Source organism: Rhinopithecus bieti, unplaced genomic scaffold, assembly GCF_001698545.2.
Source record: "Rhinopithecus bieti isolate Rb0 unplaced genomic scaffold, ASM169854v2 scaffold_8309, whole genome shotgun sequence".
In the NCBI taxonomy this organism is placed as follows: Eukaryota; Metazoa; Chordata; class Mammalia; order Primates; family Cercopithecidae; genus Rhinopithecus; species Rhinopithecus bieti.
In genome coordinates, this window is record NW_016805935.1 from 921,743 (window position 1) to 941,316 (window position 19,574).

Below are 19,574 nucleotides of genomic sequence, written 5' to 3' on the forward strand. Positions count from 1 at the left end.
GCTGTTTGAAATACTTGGCAGGACAATTTGGGGGGCAACAGCCAAACCTCTATGATAGCCACAATCAGCCCAGCCGCAGACAACTATGAAGAGACCCTCTCCACATTAAGATATGCAGACCGAGCAAAAAGGATTGTGAACCATGCTGTTGTGAATGAGGACCCCAACGCAAAAGTGATCCGAGAACTGCGGGAGGAAGTCGAGAAACTGAGAGAGCAGCTCTCTCAGGCAGAGGTAAAAGCAGCCTGGTGCTCCCTGCTGGTAAAGTTCCCTGGCTTGCGGGATTGACTGGCAAAGGTGTGCTCATTTGCAGTTGTAGGTCATCTGATACGGTTTGGATTTGTGTCCCCACCCAAATCTCATGTCGAATTGTAATCACCAGTGTTGGAAGAGGGGCCTGGTAGGAGGTGATTGGATCATGGGGGTGAACTTCCCCCGTGCTGTTCTCGTGATAGTGAGTTCTCACCAGATCTGGCTGTTTAAAAGTGTGTGCCACCTCCTCTTTCACTCCCTTCCTCCTGCTCGTCATGTAGGATGTGCCTGCTTCCCCTTCCACCATGACTGTAAGTTTCCTGAGGCCTCTTCCCAGCCATGCTTTTCATACAGCCTGTGGAACCATGAGCCAATTAAACCCCTTTTCTTTATAAATTACCCAGTCTCAGGTATTTCTTTATAGCAAGGTGAGAACGGACTAATATATCATCTCAATGCGGTTCAGCACTTCATTGTTTGTTGGCATCTGCCAAATGCTAAGCATTGTGAAGACCAACATGAGTAATACAAGACTTCTGTCCTAGGAACTTATAGTCATGGAAACAAACAAATAAGAGATAATTCCTGCTACTACCTGATCATTTACTTCAGTAAATCAGTTGGCCTTTGAACTTTCAGTGGGAAAGTATGTTGTTTATATTAACATTATAAAGTATTATTTCCACAGGGCCTTGCAGTTTTCAGAGAATTTAGTTAGGTATCATCTCCTTGTTACCCCATGGAAACAGCGTGATCAAAGATAATTAAACATTAGGAATAATTCAGAAATCTTTGACTTTTCCATTTATATCAGGCCCTGACAAGAAACAAAATCTTTTACATTTTATCTTCTTTCTTTGGCTTTACTCAAACTTTAATAATGATATTCTTCCAAATAGGTGTTGCTTTTTACAAATTATTGGGCAAGGCAGTGTCTTATTTGAAATATGTAAGAGGACAGCTTTGGAGGCCAAGTGCCTTAGTTTAAGTCACAGGGTTCCACATGCCAGGACTTGGGAGTGTATCTGACACTTCTAAGTTCACATTCCTTCACCACTCTCTTCTGACCCCACTGTAGTTGGGAGGGTATTAAGTTGTAAGAAAAAAAGAAAGAAAAACACAGTTAATGGCCATTATTTATGGAACATTTACATGTCAAGCACTATGTAAATACTTTTATCCATCAGCATATTTCATCAAAAAGTATTCAATAGAAGACTGAAAAAACAAACAAAAAGGTGAAGCCAGGAGTCTGAATACTCTATTAATTGGTGATCTTGGCATTGCCTTTGTAATTGTTTGTTTATATATCTTTCTCTTCTTCCAGGCTGTGGCTCTTAAAGTACAAGATGCTGCGTTTTATTAATTTTTTTATCCCCAATCCCTAGCCTAACATTGATACTAGAAAGCACTTACCACAATACCTTGCACATAGTAAGTGCTCAATAAATGTTGCTGATTTTTATTATTATTTATAATCATTCAGTACATTAAGTATAATTTTTAGATAGATGGCAAGAAGGGTAGCAAAACATCAGAAAATAAAATGCTGATAAATCTTGAAAATAGTCATGATGCTAGGGGGAAAGTATAATGGTTCTGCAATGTATTTATAGGTGGATTATCTACTTATTTGCATTTCTACTGTGACCATATAATCTAGGCCAGATGGCTCAAGCAATACCTGGCCAAAGGAAACAAAAGAAGAGCCACATAGCTCCACCTAGAATTTTCTTTTTCTGTTTCTTTATTTTTCTGGGCAGGGGGTGGGTGTGGACAGAGTCTCACTCTGTTGCTCAGGCCGGAGTGCAGCGGTGCCATCTTGGCTCACTGCAACCTCCACCTCCTGGGTTCAAGTGATTCTTTTGCCTCAGCCTTCCAGGTAGCTAGGATTATAGACAGGTATGCGCCATTACACCCAACGAATTTTTTTGTATTTTTAATAGAGACAGTGTTTCGCCATGTTAGCCAGGCTGGTCTCAAGTGATCCACCCACCTCAGCCTCCCAAAGCGTTGGGGTTACAGGCAGGAGCCATTGGCCTGGCCTATAATTTTCATATATGTCCAACTGTACTCAGCACTAAATGCCACTGTCAGGCTCTGTTAATACCATGAGCCTCAGGCATACTCAGCTAGCTTTCACATCATCACATCCCAGCTTCTTGTCCAAGCTCTGCCATCTTTCTTGTTCATAGAATTTTACTCTTTAGAGGCTCATGTTACTTTAAGGTGTCAAAGCACATTATTGACAAGTAAAGGCCTCTCCCCTCAAAATTTTGTTAAGCTGCAAATATCTGTATTGAAACCTCTTAGTTACTCTCCCTGAACAAACTAGAAGGGAAACCACTGCCCTTTTAGCCAGCTGTGCTGCTTCTGTGTGAATGATAATGATAAATAAGCAAAACGTATGACCATCAGTGGAGAAAGGTAGTCTGAAGGCCCAGATTCAAAATTTAAAATACATGAGAAGTCTTTACCTTTTCTTGCAGATTAATTTAACTGGAATTCATTTATTGTTGATGAGTATTAACCTCTGTCTTACTGAAAAGAAATCTGCTTAAGTAATATTTTCCTGCTTATCTATTTCAAAGTTGAACGTTAGCATCTTTTAGGGCTTTAAATGTGAAATTTAAGTATGATGGATAAAATGACTCTAATGATTTGTTTCATTTTCCTTCACAACACTGGTGTTTCTTTTTCAGGGAGCCAGCCATGTTCTCTTACATTTGTTTGATTAATAAAGGTTAAAAACCCACCCCAACAGCATATAACTTAATTTTTTCCAACAGACTATTGATAACTGCTTAAGAGGGACAGTAACTGATTGTCTTGTACATAATGGAAAAATTTTGAACATCAGATATCTCTGGTTTCACTTTAAAGGCCATGAAGGCCCCAGAACTGAAGGAGAAGCTCGAAGAGTCTGAAAAGCTGATAAAAGAACTAACAGTGACTTGGGAAGAGAAGCTGAGGAAAACAGAGGAGATCGCACAGGTAGCTTGATAATTTAGCCCTAAAATATTGGGATTCTTTTTCATTTATTGTCTTTTCTGTGTAGTTTCCTGTCATCTTCAGAAAGTCTTTTTTTTTTTTTTGTGTTTCTTTTATATTCGTAAATATTTTTTTTTTTTTTTTTTTTTTTTTTTGGCGGAGTCTCACTCTGTCGCCCAGGCTGGGGTGCAGTGGCATGATCTTGACTCACTGCAACCTTCGCCTCCTGGGCTCAAGCAGTTCACATGCCTTAGCCTCCCCAGTAGCCGGGATTACAGGTGCCTACTACCATGCCCGGCTCATTTTTATATTTTTAGTAGAGATGCGGTTTCACCATGTTGGCCAGGCTGGTCTCAAACTCCTGACCTCAGGTGATCTGCCCACCTCAGCCTCCCAAAGTGCTGGGATTACAGGCATGAGCCACTGCGCCCGGCCTCGGAAGGTCTTCTAAGGGCCCTTTTCTGCTGAACCAGAGATTGCAAAGATCACTTTTTTTTGTTGTTGTTGTTGAGACAGGGTCTCCGTCTGTCACCCAGGCTGGAGTACAGCAGCTCAATCATAGCTCTTTTGCAGCCTCAACATCCTGGGCTCAAGTGATTCTCCTGCCTCAGCCCCCAAAGTAGCTGGGACCACAGGCATGTGCTACCATGCCCAGCTAATTTTATCTATTTTTTTGTAGAGCTGGGGTCTTATTTTGTTGCCTGGTCTGGTCTCAAACTCCTGAGCTCAACTGGTCTCATACACTCTGGTCTCAGCCTCCCAGAGTGGTGGGGTTACAGGCGTGAGCCACTGTGCCTGGCCCAGCAAAGATCACTTTGAGACACTGACGTCATGTCTTTTTATCAGCGTACAATTTGGCCCATGTATTTGCTAGACGTGTTAGATAGCACTAAAATTGAACAAGCATGGTTACAGAAAATGTCATTCATATTTCCTGCTCGTCACATTTAAGCGAAAGTCTGTTTTATGAATTTTTTTTTTTTTCCTGCAGACAGAGTCTCACTCTGTCACCCAGGCTGGAGTGCAGTGGCGCAATCTCGGTTCACTGCAACCTCCACCTCCTGGGTACAAGTGATTCTTCTGCCTCAGCCTCCTGAGTAACTGTGACTAGAGGTTTGCACCACCACTCCTGGCTAATTATTTTTGTACTTGAGTAGAGATGGGGTTTCACTGTGTTGCCCAGGCTGACCTCAAACCCCTGAGCTCACCTTGGCCTCCCAAAGTGCTAGGATTACAGGTGTGAGCCACTGTGCCCAACCTTGTTTTGTGATTTTTAGATCACCTGGCAAAGCATGAGGCTACCTGATTTTTATTTTATTTTATTTTATTTTGTTTTATTTATTTATTGAGATGGAGCCTTGCTTTGTCACCCAGGCTGGAATGTAGTGGCGCAATCTTGGCTCACTGCAACCTCCGCCTCTCAGGTTCAAGCTATTCTCCTGCCTCAGCCTCCCAAGTAGCTAGGACTATAGGTGTGTGCTACCACACCTGGCTAATTTTTGTATTTTTTTAGTAGAGACAGGGATTCGCCACATTGGCCAGGCTGGTCTTGAACTCCTGACCTCGGGATCCACCCGCCTTGGCTTCCCAAGAGGCTACCTAATTGACAGAGAATTTGTAACATATAGCATATCATAATTTTTTCAATATATTTGATTATTTGGGCTTGTTAGAAAATGCTGTATGTTTATATTTTAACCTTTACTTAAGTTAAAATATAAAGGAAGTACTATTTCTCGGAGTTGTGTGCATTATGAATTTCTCTACATTATATATTTCACGAACATTTTTAATCTTATTGATCATTTGGAAATATTGGACCGTCCCGATCACGTAGCTTAACAGCAGTTACTGGAACCCAGTCCAGCCTTCTGCTAATATGTTTCTTATAGATATCATTCACACCCACACATACCCCTACTCCTCACTCACTACCTCACTACCCCGCTTAACATTGCTTTATGTTTCTCCATAGTACTTAACACCACTGGAAATTCTGTGTACTATATTGACTTAACTGTTTTCTTATGGCCTGTCTCCTCCCACCAGAATATAACTTGTCATGAAAGATGGGACTTTATTGGGTTCAGTGCTGTACTCCCAGCCCAAGATCAATACCTACTACATTGTAGACTCTAATAAATATATCTTGAATGAATGAATGAATGAATGAATGAATGAATGAATGAATACAAGACTTTCCGCAGTAGAGACCCAACCTTCTCTTCCAGCCTCAACTCCCACTGCTTTCCCATATTTGCCAGGGGTTCTTGGCCCCTGAAATCGTCTAGTATGTCCAGAACCTTTCATTACTGTGCTTCCGTATGCCCTGCCCCAAGAACACCCTATCCTTATATTTCTGTTGAAATTCTTCTTATGCTTCAAGAACTATCTCAAATATATTCTCTTTCTCCAGCCTTTCTTGGTCTCTTAACCCATCATGATCTCTCTTCTTGGAAGCCCCTGGCATTTTGTACCCTTCCAGTAGCACAACACTCTCCTCTTTTGTGCTCTAGTTATGTGGTCTTGTCTCCTCTACTAGACTCTAAGCTCCTTAAGAGCCAAAATGGTGTCTGGTTCATCCTTGGTGCCCCTATCATGCCTGCCACAAGATGTCGTGCACTGTAGGCTCTCTGTTAATGTGGTTGAGCAGAGCAGCATGTGTAATCCCATTGACACTGTCCCCAGAAACAGTGACTTACTCTTTCCGTGGATACATCTTATGAATAGAACAACAAATAGAGTTTCCTTCTTTTGTCTGTTCTTGTGCACAGGAAAGACAACGACAACTTGAAAGCATGGGGATTTCCCTGGAGATGTCTGGTATCAAGGTGGGGGATGACAAATGCTACTTAGTCAATCTGAATGCAGACCCTGCTCTTAATGAACTTCTGGTTTATTATCTAAAGGTAGGAGAACATGTAAATACATAGTTGAAATCAAGATTCATTCCTGTATAGTTCCTAGTTGAATCTGGAAGCCTGTCTCTGTGATGTTGCTTTTTGTATCCAGCTTAGCCCTCAATAAAACTAAGATGGATAGTACCCTCAGATCCCCACTAAGAAGGAAAAACAGCTATTTTGTATCATCTGGGGCTGTGCAGTTGGGGCTGATCTCCTGTGAGTCCAGTCTCAGAGGGGCACAAGTGGGCAACACTAGGTGTGGAGGTGATGCCTAGCTATATGAGAAGGCTCTAGGTGTGAGATGGTGAGGATTCTGGGAATATCTGTGTTCTTCCACAAAGCTCCCGAGAAGCTCTAGAGGTTCTTAGTTATGCTTCTGAGTAATTCCAAGATCTCAAGATCAACATAAGCCTAAAGCAGACCCTCGTCCTAGATTAAATGGACAACAGTGTTCTTCTAGGTCTATCCCTTGTAAACCTACATCCTCAGGAAATAACTTTTGGTCCCATAATCACCCTTCAAGTGTAGAGGTGGGATGGGGCCTCCCTGTTGCCACTGTGGTTGCAGGACATGCTATGTTGGATAGCTTTTACTGTAGCAGTTCTCAAATTTTCTGACTTCAGAACCCATTTACACTCTTAAAAACTATTAAGGACTCCAAAGAACTTTCATATATCTGGGTTATATCTGTGTTTACTGTATTGGATGCTAAGACTGAGAACATTTTAAACTACAAACATAAAGGTACAACCCTTAGCCCTCAAGGCTGTAACATCATTACATGTCTCAGAGACTCTGGAAAACCCCACCAATTACATGCGTGATAAAATGAGAGAGCAAAGGCAAACAACATGTTCATGTTTCTATTAAAGTAGTTTTGACCTCATAGACCTCCTGAAAGGTTCTCAGAGACCCCAGGGGTTCTCAGATCACATTTTTAGAACTGCTTGCTACTCTGCAAAGTGAGAAATTAAGATATCTGATTGACATGGATTTAGGACACCGTGACTGACATAAGGCATTCAGCCAACCATCAGGGCATTTTTAATCTCACACATACATACACTTTCTGAGTTATAGAAACAAACTTTCAAGGACTGGGGACCTGGGGACTTGAAGGCAGCTTACATATGCAGTCCACACACCTAAATCTCTAAATGCAGAGGTATTGCCCACTCGTGAACAGTGAGGCACCTTGTTAAGGATTCTGATCTGCCTAGTAAATATATAAAATGCAATGGAGAATAAGCCAAAACTGAAGCAAGGAGCCTCAGTCTTCTGTGATCCTTTCCCTTCTACTTTTCCTAGAGACATAAATATGGTACAAATAGCCCCTGAGTTATTGAGAATCCCCCAACAAACTTAGGATTTGTTCATTTAGACAATGAGTAGGGGTAAGGAATTGTCTCTGAAATCTTAATTTTGAAAGACCAATCCTTATACTTTCTCTGTCAAATAGGGAAGTAGTATTATAGTTATTAAACTATTTTAAGAGCAATAGTAAAAAAAAATGGGACAAGCAGTGACTGAATCACCAATAGTCACAGTCCTCATATGTCTGAGGTTCGGGTACTTAAAATCACATGAGGCCAGGTGTGGTGTATTTACTGTATTGGATGCTATCCGTGTCAATCAGATGTCCTGTTTCTCACTTTGCAGTGTAAGCAAGCGGTTCTAAAAGTGTGATCTGGGGTCTCTGAGAACCTTTCAGGAGGCCTATGAAGTCAAAACCACTTTAATAGAAACGTGAACACGTCGTTTGCCTTTGCTCTCTCATTTTATCACACATGTATTGGTCGAGTTTTCCGGAGTCTATGAGACATGTAATGATATCATAGCCCTGAGGGCTAAGGATTTATGTTTATATTTGTAGTTTAAAATGTTGTCAGTCTCACGCCAGTAATCCCAGAACTTTGGGAGGCCAAGGTGGGAGGATCACTTGAAGCCAGGAGTTCAAGACCAGGCTGGCAAACGTGGTGAAACCCCTGTCTGTACTAAAAATAAAAACTAGCCGGACCTGGTGGCGCATACCTGTAATCCCAGCTACTCGGGAGGCTGAGGCAAGAGAATCACTTGAACCCAGGAGGCGGAGGTTGCAGTGAGCTGAGATCGCACCACTGCTCTCCAGCCTGGGTGACAGAGTGAGACAGCATGTCAAAACAAAACAAAACAAAACAAAACAAAACAAAACAAAAAAAACCACAAGTTTATTCATGGTGTGACCCACAGGCAGCCATGCTCTATGTCATATCAGTATTAGAAATCCAACATTTTTAGCATTTTCAAAGTTGGATATTTTAAAATATGACTCTCAATGAAACTGCTTTTTAATGGTTCTTAAATTTATGTAACTGTTTTCAAAACACTTTCACTGTTAACTCAGATGATCCTAAAAGAAATGTAAGTAGGTGAAATGGATAATATTATCTTGGTTTTGCCAACAAAGAAATTGAGGCTCAGAGAGTGAAATGGCTTGCCCGTGGTCAAGTCAAAACTGAAACTCAAAGTATTCTACTGTCAAGTCCAATTTCCTATGTTAAAAACAACAACTAATCATTGTCAATTGGGGATTTTTTTTGGTAGTGTTTAAACATTTTTTAATTTGGCATATTAAGGTAAGCTTTTTACTTTTAATGCTTAAGATATTTAACATCTCTGGCAGGATTCGTTTAATATTTTTGTGCATAAGTTGATGAGTTATTCAAACTGTGATAAATTTTTGCTGAGTTACTCATAAGTGTGAGTTTTTCTTTAATAATCTTTTACTAGGATCACACCAGGGTGGGTGCAGATACTTCTCAAGATATCCAGCTTTTTGGCATAGGAATTCAGCCTGAGCACTGTGAGATTGACATTGCGTCTGATGGAGATGTCACTCTTACTCCAAAAGAAAATGCAAGGTAAGAAAAGTAACTTCACGTGTCTTGTGTGCCTTATTTTCAGAAGGAGAAGGCTGCATCTTTCTGTTTGCTTTCAGCTATATTAAAGTTAAGGATACACTGGGTCCTCCACGGGTCCTGGCCTTCTGATTGTAGAGAGTGATTACTGTGAAGGAGTGACTATTTTTGTATGGGAGTTCTAGTTCCACGTATTCCATAACAGAGCTTTAGAACCCTGTAAAGATCAGGAGTCCAATAATGAGAGTAAGTGAAAAGAGTAACTTATTGGAAAATTAAAACTCAAAATGACACTTCTTTTCTTTCATCAAACTTTACCTGACAGTCCTTTGGCAAATAACCTTCAATTAACTATTTAGTTATCTCGTCCACCTCCAATGTTTTGTTTTGTTTTTAAATACCAGAAAATTGGCTCGGCAGGGTGACTCACACCTGTAATCCCAGCACTTTCAGAGGCTGAAGCAGGAGTATTGCTTGAGCCCAGGAGTTCAAGACCAACCTGGGCATTATAGTGAGACACCATCGCTACAGAAAATAAATAAAAAAATTAGCCGAGCATGGTGTTCAATTCCTGGAGTCCCAGCTACTTACAAGGCTGAGGTGGGAGGATCACTCAAGCTCAGGATGTCGAGGCTACAGTGAGCCATGGTCATGGCACTGCACTCTAGCCTAACCTAGGTTACAGATCGAGACCCTGTCTCAAAAAAAAAAAAATTGAGAGAATAATATAATGAACCCCATGGACCCATCCTCCAGTTTTAAAATGAGCACCTCATAGACGATTTTGTTATTTATATGCCTTTCATATCTCCTCCCCCTTCCTAAAGCAGGCCAGGAAGAGTGGCTCACACCTGTAATCCCAGCACTTTGGGAGGCCGAGGTGGGCATATTGCCTGAGTCCGGGAGTTCAAGATCAGCCTGAGCAACATGGCAAAACCCCCTACTCTACAAAAAATACAAAAAATTAACTGGTGTAGTGGTACACACCTGTAGTCTCTGCTACTCGGGAGGCTGAGGTGGGAAGATCACTTGAGCCCAGGAGGTTGAGGCTGCAGTGAGTCATAATTGCGCCATTGCACTCCATCCTGGACAACTAGAGTGAGACCGTGTCTCAAAAAGAAAACAAAATTAATTATTTATTTTTGTTTGTTTGTTTGTTTATTTATTTCGAGACAGAGTCTCACTCTGTTGCCCAGGCTGGAGTGCAGTGGCAAGATCTTGGCTTACTGCAACCTCCGCCTTCTGGGTTCAAGCAAACCTCCTGCCTCAGCCTCCCAAGTAGTTGGGATTACAGGTGCCCACCACCACGCCCAGAAAAAAAAATTATTTTAAAGTAGATTCCAGATTTTATAACATTATATCCGTAAATATCTCAGTATGTCTCTCTAAAAGATGAAGATTCTTATAGTTTCAATATCATCATACCTAAAATAATTAATAATATTTCCTTACTAATCATCATATAGCCAGTCAGTGCTGAGATTTCCCCAGTTCTTTCATCAGTGTTCTTTTTCAGATGTTTCTTGAAATTAAGATCCAGATAAGATCCTACCATTGTTTTATAGTATTCCTCTTAGATCTCTTTTAACAAATGGGTTTCCTCTTCCTCTCTTCTCTCTGTGTGTGTGTCTATTTATCCCTGTCCCTCTCTGCCTTTCTCTCTTCTTCCTTGCATTTTATTTGTTGAAGTCACCTCACTGTTGATCCTAGAGGTTCCCACAGTCAGGATTTTGCTCACTGCATCCCGTGGCATCATTTCACATCCTTCATTATTCTCTGTATTTCCTAAATTGGCATTTAAATGTGGAAGCTTGATCAGGTTCAGCTCAAATTTTGACAAGAATAGCCATGGGTGGTGCTTTCTGTCTCCAGGAGTGCATCATGTCAGGTTGTCATTCTCTGAGGGGTGTTGGCAGCCCTTGGTCCTCATGGCTTAGATCATGTGTTTTCATAGTGGTTACACATTCTGCTCTTCCTTCTTTAAGCATTAGTTGGAATGCATTTATTAAGAGAAAGCTCCCCTAGTTATCTCTTTAGCTACCAGGGCAGGGTTTTGTGCTCCTTCCCATTCACCTGGTATTTTCCGTCGTGTTCTCCCAGGTCCTGTGTGAACGGCACCCTTGTGTGCAGTACCACCCAGCTGTGGCATGGTGACCGAATCCTATGGGGAAATAATCACTTTTTTAGGTAACATCTTTGTGTTCTGTAATATATTTTCGTGTACGTTTTTTCTGTTATCTATTTAAGTGTAAAGCAAGTTGATTTTCTCTAATGGTGAAAAACCCCACAGAATAAACTTACCTAAGAGGAAACGTCGAGATTGGTTGAAAGACTTTGAAAAAGAAACGGGTCCGCCGGAGCATGACGTGGATGCAGCCAGTGAGGCTTCCTCTGAACCAGACTATAACTATGAATTTGCACAGATGGAAGTTATCATGAAAACTCTGAATAGTAATGGTAAGACCCTCACGCTGTATTCCAGCGCCTTGGACATTTCCTCACCTCACACCACTGAGTGAGGGATAAGCATGCATCAAGTGTCATTCCGCATTCCACATTTTAAACACATAACACTGCTCATTTCTTTAAAAGGCCATCAGTGAATAACTGATGACAAGATATGGGGGAGATGGTCTTCTCCCTCAGTTACAACCAGGATATGGATGGTCCTGTTATTGAGACCTCTTATTCTCAAGACAATTATGGTAACATTTCCACGGGCCTGGAATACTGAATGATTTTGACAGAATTTCTTACCAAATTTCTCATCATCGAGCCTGTCATATCTGAATCCTTGAGAATGTAAAAACCCCCAAGAGAATATCAATTCAGGAATTTCAAATATAATCTAATGGAAAGATAAAAGTCACAGCATTTTAGTATAAACTCAATTGGAAATTTTACCCCAAAGATACTTATTTAATAAGCCCAGATCACTTTTACAAAAATGATAGTGAAAATGAAATGCTTTATAGCCTCTTTGTTTGACTTATACTCCAAGTTTCACATCTAAAAGTCTGTGTTCCTTCACCTTTTCTTTCTTCTTCTGTGCCTATACACACCTGCCTGCATTAAATAAAATAGACACCAAATTCTTTCCTTTTTTGCTGTTTTATAAATGTGCCCTTTCTTATCCCATCACCCAGTCTCTAATTACTAGACTTGATGACTGGGACTTAGAAGCCAGACAGCAGTTTTCTCCTGTTACCAACCAGAAGATGACATTTCTGGGACTAGAACGATTTTATGAGGATAAAACTGAGGCTGTTTAGGGGCACCCGAGAAAGGTAGTTTGTAGGCTCAGTCCAACCTCCCCTTCCCATTCACTTGATTTGGGGCACCTGAGGTTCCCTAACTTGAACCAGGGTGGACCTCCAGGGTCCTGACGGCCATAGGCCGCCTCTACCTGACAGGGGGCTTGAAGAGCATTTTGTTTTTCACAGTTGAGCTCTTCCCTTAAACAGTGGCTTTCTCACTTTACTCTTTGAGCCTATCTGGGAAGAATTTGAGCATAGAGAATTTTGGCGTATGTGCTGCCAAGGCAAGCATATGGTGAGAGAATTATCAGTCAGATCTCTGGCATATCAAATTGGGGATTCTGTTGCAGGAATAAAGTTTTTGGCCTTTTCATTGATTTCTGATTATGAAGTTTTTGCCTAGGGGCCTCTTTTTTTTAATTATAAAAATGAAATAAAGGGCCGGGCGTGGTGACTCACACCTGTAATCTCAGCACTTTGGGAGGCCAAGGTGGGCGGATCACCTGAGGTCAGGAGTTCGAGACAAGCCTGACCAACATGGCAAAACCTAGTATCTACAAAAAATACAAAAGTTAGCCAGGCATGGTGGCACATGGCTGTAATCACAGCTACTTGGAAGGCTGAGGCAGGAGAATTGCTTGAATCCAAGAGGCAGAGGTTGAGCCAAGATCGCATCACTGCACTCCAGCCTGGGTGACAAAATGAGACTCCTTATCAAAAAAAAAAAAAAAAGAAAGAAATACAAGTTAAAGGCCAGGCATGGTGGCTCACATCTGTAATCCCACCACTTTAAGAGGCCAAGACAGGCAGATCGCTTGAGGCCAGGACTTGGAGACCAGTCTGGGCAACATAGTGAAACCCCATCTCAACTAAAAATAAAGAAATTTGCCAGACATGGTGGTGCGAACCTGTAATCCCAGTGCTTTGGGAGGCTGAGGCAGGCAGATTACTTGAGGCCAGGAGTTCAAGACCAGCCTGGCTAACATGGAGAAACCCTGTCTCTACTAAAAACACACAAATTAGTCAGGCGTGGTGGTGCATGCCTGAAATCCTAGCTACTCGGGAGGCTGAAGCACGAGAACCACTTGAACCTGAGAGGCGGAGGTTGCAGTGAGCCGAGTTCACACCACTACTCTCCAGCCTGAGCAACAGAGCACGAGTCTGTTTCAAAAAAAGAAAGGAAAGAAAGGAAGGGAGGAAAAAGGGAGGGAGGAAGGGGCAGGGGTGGGGTGGAGAGAGAGACAGAGAAAAAGCCAGACTGAAAAACAAGTATAATGTATTTATATAGAGTATAGAGGCCAGGTGCGGTGGCTCATGCCGGTAATCCCAGCACTTTGGGAGGTTGAGGCAAGTGGCTTACCTGAGGTCAGGAGTTCAAGACCAGCCTGGCCAACATGGTGAAACCCCGTCTCTACTAAAAATACAAAAAAAAAAAAAATTTGCTAGGCATGGTGGCAGGTGCCCATAATCCTTGCTATCCAGGAGGCTGTGGCAGGAGAATCGCTTGAACCTGGGAGGCAGAGGTTGCAGCAAACCGAGATTGCACCATTGCACTCCAGCCTGGGCCACAAGAGCAAAATTCTGTCTGCCAAGGAAAAAAAAAAAAAAAAAGGATAGAGCCACAAAGAAAAAAGTGGGAAATAAACAACTTTATGAGAAAAGTTTGGCAATTTCTGTCTTTAAACAGAGTAGAGTGTTAAGATTAGCCACTGGGGCTTTGGGCCCTGCAGTGCAGGGTGGACCATAGCTAGAAATCAAGCTTCATTCCACTCTGCCACTTCCCCACCAATTGGGAGGAATCCCAAAGACATTCCAAAGTGCTATTCAGACATCAGAATCACATTAATGGGTCATGTGACTACCTGCCTGAGCAACAAGTCTCCTGTGAGTGATCTTTTGGACGCCTGAGTGAACACAGGGTGTCCAGGAGGATGTAGACTCTAAACTCCAGGTGGAAGAACTCCCATTGGAGAGAGCTCATGGCTTCAGCTAACTTTACAGAATCTAGACATCTCTCTAGTCGCTAACTGCAGAGTTTACGGGTGGTATTGGTTTCACCATTTAGCCATCCCAGATCATAGATTTCTTATTTTAATCAATTACTACCTTCTTATATATAAATTAACTCCTTCAATAACCAGTGAGTATTTAGTAAGCATTTGTTAATTCCTCTGATCCTCTCAGCCAAACCAATTAGAGTCATCAGTGGCCTGGTGCACAGTGGTAATGTGAGTTATTCTTTTGTATCCCACATCAGGCCTTGCTCTCCAGTGTTGATTTTGTCCATGTAGAAGTTATATTTATGGCCAGGCACAGTGGCTCACACTTATAATCTTAACACTTTGGGAGGCTGAGGTGGATGGATCACTTGAGGTCAGGAGTTCGAGACCAGCCTAGCCAACATGGTGAATCCCAGTCTGTCTTAAAAATACAAAATTTAGCCAGGCGTGGTGATGTGTGTCTGTAGTCTCAGCTATTCAGGAGGCTGAGACAGGAGCATCACTTGAACCTGGGAGGTGGAGGCTGCAGTTAGAGGTGAGATTGCGCCATTGCACTTCAGCCTGGGTGACAGAGCAAGACTTCATCTCAAAAAAAAAAAAAANCTGAGGTGGATGGATCACTTGAGGTCAGGAGTTCGAGACCAGCCTAGCCAACATGGTGAATCCCAGTCTGTCTTAAAAATACAAAAATTTAGCCAGGCGTGGTGATGTGTGTCTGTAGTCTCAGCTATTCAGGAGGCTGAGACAGGAGCATCACTTGAACCTGGGAGGTGGAGGCTGCAGTTAGAGGTGAGATTGCGCCATTGCACTTCAGCCTGGGTGACAGAGCAAGACTTCATCTCAAAAAAAAAAAAAAAAAAAAAAAAAAAAAAGGAAGTCATGTTTCCCCTTACCCCATCCTTTACCCAGTTCCAGTGGAGCTTCCCTTTGGGGCATACACACAGTCTCTGATGCAAGTGCTGCCATGCTGGTGGCTGGACAGTGTTCACTGTGATTCTCCTCTACTGCTAGGTGGCTTCCCGATAATAAGCCTGTCTGCCTGGTGGTCATCCCCTTGGTGGTCTTATTTGAAGATCCTCTTCCCTCTCATGTGGTTTCAGACGAAGGTCCTCCACAAACACTGGGATAAAGGTTTTTAACTGATTGGCATTGGCATGAGGGAGCTTGGCTGGTTTTTAGCAGTGCTGTTGATTGATGTTCATGCTCCATGCTTTGGCAAAAATCTAACTAACATGATTGGGAAGAAGCTGGAGTTTTCTGGCTGATGAAGGTGCCCTGTATTCTTCATTGAGGAATGTTCCTTTTCAATTATGAACACCCCCACCCCAACACATAGATACACACACACCATGTCCCAACTCCATTTGCCTCCCAGATTTTGGTTCAACTTTAACAGCAGCTGTTCTTCTCTATGCTTGCAACAGCACTGAAAAGTATTATTGGTGTTATTACTGCTGTTATTGATGGCTTTATTGCTGTTGACAGCAAAGCAATTCAGGTCAGTAGTACTTGCAGATATATATTCACCGACATCCCAGTAATAGGTAAGAATAATGTATTTTTTAGTTTCTAGAGTAAATACTTATCTAAAACCCAATTCATTTGAATTAAAAATAAAAAGAAACCTAGTATTTGTGGACAATAATGCCTTCTTCACAAGGGTTTGAAATTGGAATCAGACAAAATAAGAATCATCTCTTTTTTCAATGTCAATGGCAACTCTAAAGAAAGAGCAACTTTGCCAAGCGCAATGGCTGTCTCCTGTAATCCCAGCACTTTGGGAAGCCAACATGGGAGGATTGCTTGAGGCCAGGAGTTTGAGACCAGCCTGGGCAACATAGTGAGACTTCATCTCTATAAAACATTTAAAAAAATAAAGAACAATTAAGGGGCTGACAAAGGGTCATACATAGTGCCAGTTTGTTCCATCTGGAATCAGATAGTTCTTTTTTTCTCCAAAGATCTATTTCCCCTCAGTTCAGTTTTTTAGACATTTTGTTTGTGGATTAATTCTAATTCTGTTTCTCATATAAATACCCTGCTACTGGCACCACTACCACTGCCGTTTTCTCCTTTCCATCCTTGGAATGATGGGTCGGTTTGAGCTCATTGCATAGTTACCTACTAAGTAAAGACAAAACTAATGAGGACGAGAAAGTGCTATGCCCAGACTAAATGTGGTCCTTTCTTTTTTCCTAAAATACTTACCTCTTTGAGATCTTGGCTTTGGGCACCTGGCTCAGTATTTAAAACAGTTTGTTCAAGAGAAGGAAAGTGATAGGAAAAATAAACCTGTGGACCATCTCTCAATATTTGGTTGGTATTTTGAGAAAGGGCCAAATAATCTTTGGCTTCTGTCCTGAGCCACAACATAGAGTCAGATCGACTTGCTCATCTGGATGGTCTGTTTTAAAATATGCTGCTTGTAGGAGTAAAGACTTGAAACTGGTTAATTGATTTGAAAAGAAAATGTCATCAAACATGTCCATGAGAAAGGTGTTTCCAGACTAATGTTAGGGATCAGAGGCGAAACAAAAACCCAGCCCCTAGACCTCCACCATAGCTGTGTGTGATGAGGGCAGATCTGGGAGTTCCAGGAACGGGACTTGCAAGACTCTACTGTGGGAGTCTCAGAGGAAGAACGCGTTGAGTTGCTCTCTCTTCTGTATTTGCACTTCGATCTGTGGCCACTCGTCACGCCTGGTGAGTAGTGGTAGTGCTGTGTCATGACAGCTGCTGGTGCAGTTTTCGACAGCCTCACTCACGTGGCCTGTGTCAGCATGGAACCTTGGGGTGAGATCCCCTCTGCCTCAGTCATTTGGGATCATGTGTGTTTCTGCACTACTGACTAACAATGGAAATGTGGATTATGTATCTTATTCAGAATCTCGTAGCAAAAACCCTATAATGCAATTTTATAAAATGGTGTGTTTTCCAGTTTCTCTGAAAAAGATTTATAAACGCTGTTAGGACAGTTGGGCTCTATCTAAATATAAATGGACAGCAAGTACTATAGCACCCTGTCCTTTCTTTTTTAAGCCCAGAGCCTGTATACTGTTTGAGAAATATGTGTATATATATTTTTTAATTCTGAGAGAATTTTTCTTCTCTAGAGCTTACATTTAAAATGTCTTCAGATGCCCTCAAAAAATTGTACCATATTTCTCATATTTTTTTTAGAAGTTATAGGACTTTGTCAGAAGTTCTGATGCTTAGGAATACATAGGTTATTATTATATAGATAATGTTTTACCCACCCAGGATCTACCTTTGCATAAGATTTTTTGCTTTTTGGTTTGGGTTTTTTTCACCCAGTTTGTTTATTTTTTATTATATTTATTTATTTATTTTTAATTTTTTATTTTTTTGGGTGGGGGATGGAGTCTCACTCTGTCGCCCAGGCTGGAGTGCAATGGCACGATCTCAGCTCACTGCAACCTCCACCTCTGGGTTCAAGCAGTTCTCCTGCCTCAGCCTCCCAAGTAGCTGGGACTATAGGCACATGCCACCATGCCCAGCTAGTTTTTAGTAGAGACAGGGTTTCACCATGTTGGCCAGGCAAATCTTGAACTCCTGACCTCAAGTGATCGGCCACCGCAGCCTCTCGAAGTGCTGGGATTACAGGCGTGAGCCAACACGCCCGTCCCCCGGTTTGTTTTCCATCAGCTTTTTAAGTGATATATTTTAGGGACTCATTTCAGGACTCTACAAAGAAAACTATTTTGCTTTGAAAAAAATGCTGAATTTTAGAATTTTATATCAATAAAACTATCTTTTTAAAAAGTATCACTCCTTTGCAAAATACTAATTGTAAGCAAAACATTGGAGGTAAGAATACATCATCAGTTTATTACCAAGTGAATGTCCTACCCCAGCCAATTAGTTATCTGAGTTCAAAACCTGACCCTGTCACTTTGTAGCTACGTGATGTAAATCAGCTATTTAGCCTTTATGAGCTCCAGTTTCCTTATTTTTAAAATCGGGATGTATCCACACTTAGGCTTGTTGCAAAGCTTTCATGAGGTGATGCATGCAATGCAGATAGAGCCTCTACCTGAGATGTAGCCAGGAGCTAGTAGGGTTATTGTTGCCATTGTGGTTGTCATTTGTATTAAAACAACTCACCTATACTGAGCTTTTCTTGTGATTTTTAAAAAATTGGTTCTTTTTGTTTTGAATTATTTAACTTTATTTTTTGAAGCTAACGTGTTATCTTTTTCTCTTGCTACTAATATAGAAAATTAGTACAATTTACATGTGTATTTTGCAAGTTGATAGGGTATCTTGGAAAAATCAGTCAATAGCAATCAGGTGATATAAAAATTCCTCCTGAGTCACTTTAATTTTCAGCTTCTTTTCTGGAAATTAAACCGAGTGCCAGTGTGTGGGGATACAGCATAAATGGCACTGAATAGCAGGCAAATGTGTGAATGTACAAGGAGGAAATCATGTCCCAGGCTGGTCTGAGAATGCATTTCTCAGTCTAATATAGTTCTGGGAAATATTAACTGTGGTGATGATTTTCTTGTTCTACTATTGAGATTGTCTAACATTCTCCTTCCCTACACTGTCCTCACTTAGCGATGTTGGTAACTTTCTCCTCTTGTGCATGTGACCAGAGCCTTGGTCTTTCTCCACAGCATCCAGCTCACTGGTCATTACCAAGTCGATGTCCTGCCCAGCCCATTAGGATTTACCTACACCACAGCCATCAGGGTAGCTCATTGGAGCAGGGTCTGTTAGTACATCTATACCTATTCACCCACGTGCATGGTGGTGAGCTCTGTATCTGTACACGTGAGATGTTAGAAACAGGTTTTTATTATTTTTGCAAGTGAATTGTCCTTTTAGATACTAGTCTGAGAAATTGCCAGACCATATCCTTAACCAATATTTCCAAACATATGCTGTGATCTGTAAGTTTCCTCCCACCTTAGAGAAATTCAAGAGTAATAAGATTTGTGGTGAAAGTCATAAATCTTTGTCATATACCAAAACTGATATTAAATGGACATAGAAATGAATTACCATAAAGAAAGATCAAATCTTATGTGCTTCTGTGTTTGGAGTGGTCCTAGATTTCATGAAGTTTTTCTTCCCAGTGGATAAGATCACATTCCCCTCTCGTCCTCCATCTCTTGGTAGTAGATTAATGATTTATCTAAACGTTAGGATGAGCTCATCAAATTGAAGAAAGTAACATAGAGGATGTGGAGAATGTATGCACATAAAGGGCATTTATCTGCAATGTCAGTAACAAAGAATTTGAGAGGA

The 19,574-nt window shown here is 41.5% G+C and overlaps 1 protein-coding gene across 1 annotated transcript in view; it reads left to right on the forward strand.

Moving 5' to 3' along the window:
- KIF13A (kinesin family member 13A) overlaps nucleotides 1-19,574 on the forward strand; it is a gene marked incomplete at its 5' end in the record, with an annotated part of 231,233 nt that overhangs the window by 155,584 nt on the left and 56,075 nt on the right. Inside the window, 6 exons of the mRNA XM_017874247.1 lie at nucleotides 22-234; nucleotides 3,136-3,246; nucleotides 6,018-6,152; nucleotides 8,916-9,046; nucleotides 11,144-11,230; nucleotides 11,334-11,500. Of these exons, the coding sequence (XP_017729736.1) occupies nucleotides 22-234; nucleotides 3,136-3,246; nucleotides 6,018-6,152; nucleotides 8,916-9,046; nucleotides 11,144-11,230; nucleotides 11,334-11,500 (844 nt within the window). The remainder of the gene's footprint in view (nucleotides 1-21; nucleotides 235-3,135; nucleotides 3,247-6,017; nucleotides 6,153-8,915; nucleotides 9,047-11,143; nucleotides 11,231-11,333; nucleotides 11,501-19,574) is intronic.